The sequence below is a fragment of the Castanea sativa genome, chromosome 11 (assembly GCF_040712315.1).
Source record: "Castanea sativa cultivar Marrone di Chiusa Pesio chromosome 11, ASM4071231v1".
Taxonomy (NCBI): domain Eukaryota; kingdom Viridiplantae; phylum Streptophyta; class Magnoliopsida; order Fagales; family Fagaceae; genus Castanea; species Castanea sativa.
In genome coordinates, this window is record NC_134023.1 from 68,828,997 (window position 1) to 68,833,817 (window position 4,821).

General features: G+C 32.2%; 1 protein-coding gene across 1 annotated transcript; it reads right to left on the reverse strand.

The window, feature by feature from the left end:
* Positions 1-1,455: 1,455 nt before the first annotated feature.
* Positions 1,456-2,629, reverse strand: LOC142614689 (putative lipid-transfer protein DIR1). The gene is made up of 2 exons (XM_075787246.1): positions 2,322-2,629; positions 1,456-1,678 (listed from the first exon to the last, which is right to left on the reverse strand). The coding sequence occupies exons 1-2, from the start codon at positions 2,626-2,628 to the stop codon at positions 1,662-1,664; spliced, it is 324 nt and encodes a 107-aa protein (XP_075643361.1). The 5' UTR covers position 2,629; the 3' UTR covers positions 1,456-1,661.
* Positions 2,630-4,821: the final 2,192 nt, after the last annotated feature.

Sequence of the window (4,821 nt, forward strand, 5' to 3'; positions counted from 1 at the left end):
TCACAAGACCCTAGACATATTTAAAGATTATTAAAGGGTCATCTAAGAGTGGTTGCAGTTGTTATTACATGCATATTGTGACTGGAAACAATTTGCCCTAGTTCATTATATTCTTTGTAGAAGTTACTGCGTCTTTGCACCAAAAGTTTTGCAACCAACATCTTCCTCAAGTTAGTGTACTAAACACGTACTTAGATTTGTGCATTAATTGATTAGTCACGTACTCAGAGCCGTACATTGAAAGGAGAAATTGTCACTACATCACAAGTCCAATTGAGTATTGGGGTAAGAATTGAACTATAGGTTAGTATTAGGTACAATGAAGCTATAGGTTCAGGAATTTGAAATATGACAAGCTCGACTAATCGAGATTGTGCTTTGATCGATCAAACTGATTCTATTTTTCAATCTTTCAACTCATTGCCCATAAGATGATTAAGATTTCAGATCTATTTCACTAAGTATATAAAGAAAACTCTAAGGCACATTTTGAAAATATTTTGGAGTTTCTCTTTTAAGATCTAAAAGGTTCTTTGCCTTCTCCTTTCATAGTCACTATCAGAAATCAATTTACATACAATTAGAACCAGTAAATCTAAAGTTGCTGCGTACCAGTTATCAAAGATATTGGATCTAAATTATCAAGGGTGATAGAATGGATTGACATGTTGGAGCAGATTCACATCAAAGAAGTCTGGAGGATTCAAAGCTAGGTTTGATAATCATAGTTAAGTTTACTACGAATTAAATATTATTGACTCTAAATTTCTATTTGATAGAATGGATTGTTCTTATTAGGATTGGTCCCTCTAAATTTTTTACCTTGAAACTAGTTTGTTTTATTAGTTTTTTTGGATTATTATATCTTGTATTATTTATATTTTCCGTTGCATGATATGATTGATATACCGTTAAACCTAAGGCTTGCATAATTGACTTAATTGATAACTTGGCCTTAATTTGGTTTAACATAGTTTGTTTAGGGTTCTAAAAACTAACAATACTTAATAAATTAAATTTTAAAATAGAATCAGCCTTGCTTCATTTTAGTGGTTTTGTTAGACCCAATCGTGTTGGACGTTTTTTTTTTTTTGTCTTTTTTTTGTTTTTTTGTAAATTAAGCTAGTGATGAGGTGGCCACCAAAGTACTTGCTCTGCCCAAGAGTGGTTTTCAAAATTATGGTTGGTAATTAGTCCAAGTTTGCTCATGGTGTATGTAGGTATGTAAACCCTAAATTTTGCTGATTGTGTGTGTTTTTCTAAATCTTAAAATTACAAACTGTCAAATCATTTCTTTTCCCCAAAACAAAGCCATTCAGTCTTACTCAACTACATAATCATCGAACAGTATATCTGTTAAGTAAAAGCAAGTAAAGGCCTAATAGGACTGCAAAAACCAATATTCACGAATAGAGCTAAGGAGATGGATGACCTTAAAAAATAGAACAAGCATTATTTGTTTATAAACTAAAGCAATCTATTTTAGCAGAAACTAAAAAAACAAGTACAACTCATAAATCAAAGCTTAAACGCACAAGATTCAGTACATAATCTCGACATCTATTCTCTTATTGTGATCAGCTTCAGACAAATACTACCAAGACTCCTGAAACATCTAAAACGCTTATTCATAGAAGCCTGCTAAGGCCTAGGCTTGTACATTACTTCATGATTTCACCTGCACCCAAAAGAAAGAAAAGGAAAAAAAGAAGGAAAGTTAGATACTTGATTCACAGAAAATAAGGGGGCAATTTTTAGAATATTCTTCTAAGTACTACGTTCTTTTGTTAATCATTTGCGAATGATTTAAACTAAATGATGGGACAAGTGCAATTTCAATGTGGTATGTGTTCGTAATGATTTGGAGTTTAGGTAAAATCACATACATACTCAAATTCAGAGTTTTTGAGTTTAAGCCAAGGTTTTTCATTGGTTAATTCTTTTTAACACATTATAACAGCAAGAAAAACTGGGAACAAGGTCTAATTTTGCAAAGGGCTCTAAGAATGGCATTGTTCTTAAATATGGCTAGGTGCCAAACTTGTTATACTCTAATGCAATGCGAATAAAAAAAAAATGCAATGCCAAAAATACTACTTACAGACAATTTTGTGTGTCATACAAAGTTTCTATGCCTTTATAATTAAGTTGAAAGTTAAAATAATAAAATAAAATTCACTATTTTCTAAACAATTCAAGCTCTTTTTTTATTTTTTGAGACAATTAATAATTTATCATAATATAAAAATCTCATTTTTTAGGTTACTTATTAAAATTTTTGGAACAAGTGGTAGTTTATCTTTGAAAAAAGAGAAATTTACATGGCTCAAAGTTGGCGGTGCACTTTTCAGGGAGCAGCATGGCCATGTTCCGGTCCACACCAGATATCGGAGGTCCATTCACAAGCACACACAAGCAAGGCTGGCCTAAAGCTTTAATGGCACTGCAGCAGCCCTCAGTTGGCGGGATAGGGCTAAAAGGAGAAACTGATGCCCTGCAAGGTATCAGCTGAACAAGTGCTGAGAAGAAAGTGCTACCACAAGGGGTAGCTTGGCCTTGCCACACCAATGTTGTCATGACCAACATAAACACCAACAATGGTGAAACCTTGGAACCAAAAAGCTTCATGTTTGAACTGAGATTATCTACCTTATTGTGTGCAAAAAAAATTGTCTGCAAAGGGTTCGATTTATATAGGAAATAAGGCTCATGCCATATTGCATTTCTTTCCTAACTTAGTATCACACTGGCCATCACACTTTTATGCACAACTATGCTATTGATCTGTATTCTATCTAGAAAAAACTGAAGAGAATGCGATTTGTGTTGCTGATGAAACAGTTAATAAACTCAAAAATCATGATCCATAGCACATGCAAAACTTGTTTTAACATTTACTACACGCTTTAGTGAATATCTATTTTCATTATTGTTATAGTCTAGAAATTGATGAGGTCGTGTAAATGGATTAATCAATTACATTCATACGATTAATCAAGTCACATTGTGAGAGACGCAGCACAAAACGCAGCAGTGGAATATAGTACAGGGGCACTGGCATGGGTTGTAACGGCCCAAGACGACACCGTTAACGTCGCAGAGAATTAATTACGTAGTTTTGCATGGGTTTCATCATCTACTTTTCGTTTCACATATAATCACCTAATTAACTAACAGAAGGAAACTTTTTGCTTAAGAATATCATTGTATTTTGGACAAAAATAAACCCCAACTTGATTGCCATTTTTCTCTATCGGTGAAAAAGTGATGTTAGGGATACTAGGTATTACTACAAATTTTACTAAGATAAATATTCTATTTCACTTTAAGTATTTCACATTTTCACTGTGTGCTCCAGCCTCCACTAATCTCAGCTCCCCACACATTTTCTTTTATTTCCTTATAAAGATTTTATATTTTTTTAAGCACATAGCATATTTCAGTTTGTGGAGTAAAAATGGGAACACTAAAAGCGGACATAAAATTGTCATTCCAAATTTTGCTTCATAGACTTTACTAATTGATGTATCATTAATCACATAAAAAAGTATTTAAATTTCTATTTATTATGTTCTTTAACACCAATTACATTCATTAATAACTTTAGCATTTTCCGTATAAAGATTACATTATTTCAATAATTTGTTTAATAAGTATCAAATATAAACAGGACCAAGGGTATGATATTTGATGATTGATTTATCTGCTTTCTCTTAACAAAACAACAACAACAACAAAACTGATATATCTCCTTGATTATAGTAATATGATATGAAGAGATTTTTTTCACACAAAAAAGAATAGGAAAAAAAAAAGATATTTGGAGATTTCATTATCTTATTGATTATAAGAATTTGAAATAATTAAGATATATGATTTAATTGATTATAATTAGCATTAAAATATTATTTTAGATTTTTTTAAAACATGAACGTGTGGACTGTACAATATGTTAAGATCCAAATTCATAAACGTTTCAAATAATTTCTTTTACTTGGGAGGTTGAATATGAAGAAAAGTAGTTAAGTGCTATTCTTGGACACTAAGATTGGAAGTTTAATTTCGTCTTCTTGTTGGCTCCATGGTAGTCTACCAAGTTTGGTCTATAGTGGAAGGCAGCCCATGATCCCATGTGTTAGGTTCTAAATATTTAGGTTAAATGTTTAGATTCCAAATTTATGTATATTGGCAAACCGAGAACAAAAACACATCTATATTAGGAGTTGGATATTGCTCAAGATGATACAAGTCAAGATTCAATAATAGTCAAATTGCAGAAAGAAGAGTTCAAAATCTGTGAAGCTCTCCCGATCGAAAATTATAGTTTGCAGAATTTCAATCAGGCCCCAAGCACACGAAAACATTTAGGGTTTGAGTTAAACACTACTAGGTATAAAAGGAAAACCCTAATTATGTTTTAGAAATCCTTCTAAGTTTTATGAGTTACTCCTGTGAGATTTGTGAGGTTTCTGTAGTTTACCTCAATAAGCGTCTATCAGAACAAGATCTACAATTAAGAACTGGTGAAAACAAATTGCTATATAAAGATCAACTACTAATAGTGATCTAAAACCTTTGAGTGGGATCTCAAAGTCACTAACGAGAGTGTTTGTGTTCAACAAATTCAGATGGAAGAGTCTGTGGATTCGAAACTGCACTTGGTCGTGTGAGTAAGTACTACAAAAGGCACCTTTAGATTTTAAGGAAAAAATACATTGTAAAACTTCCATTCTATCATATTGAACTTGTTTTCCTTGAGGATAGTTAGATTAAGGCCAAAATGCAAAAGTCGCCCTCTAAGTTTCACATTTTTTCATTTCA

What these genes read in the sequence shown, in the direction of transcription:
- LOC142614689 (XM_075787246.1), bottom strand. Translation starts at nt 2,628, where the DNA reads ATGAAGCTTTTTGGTTCCAAGGTTTCACCATTGTTGGTGTTTATGTTG.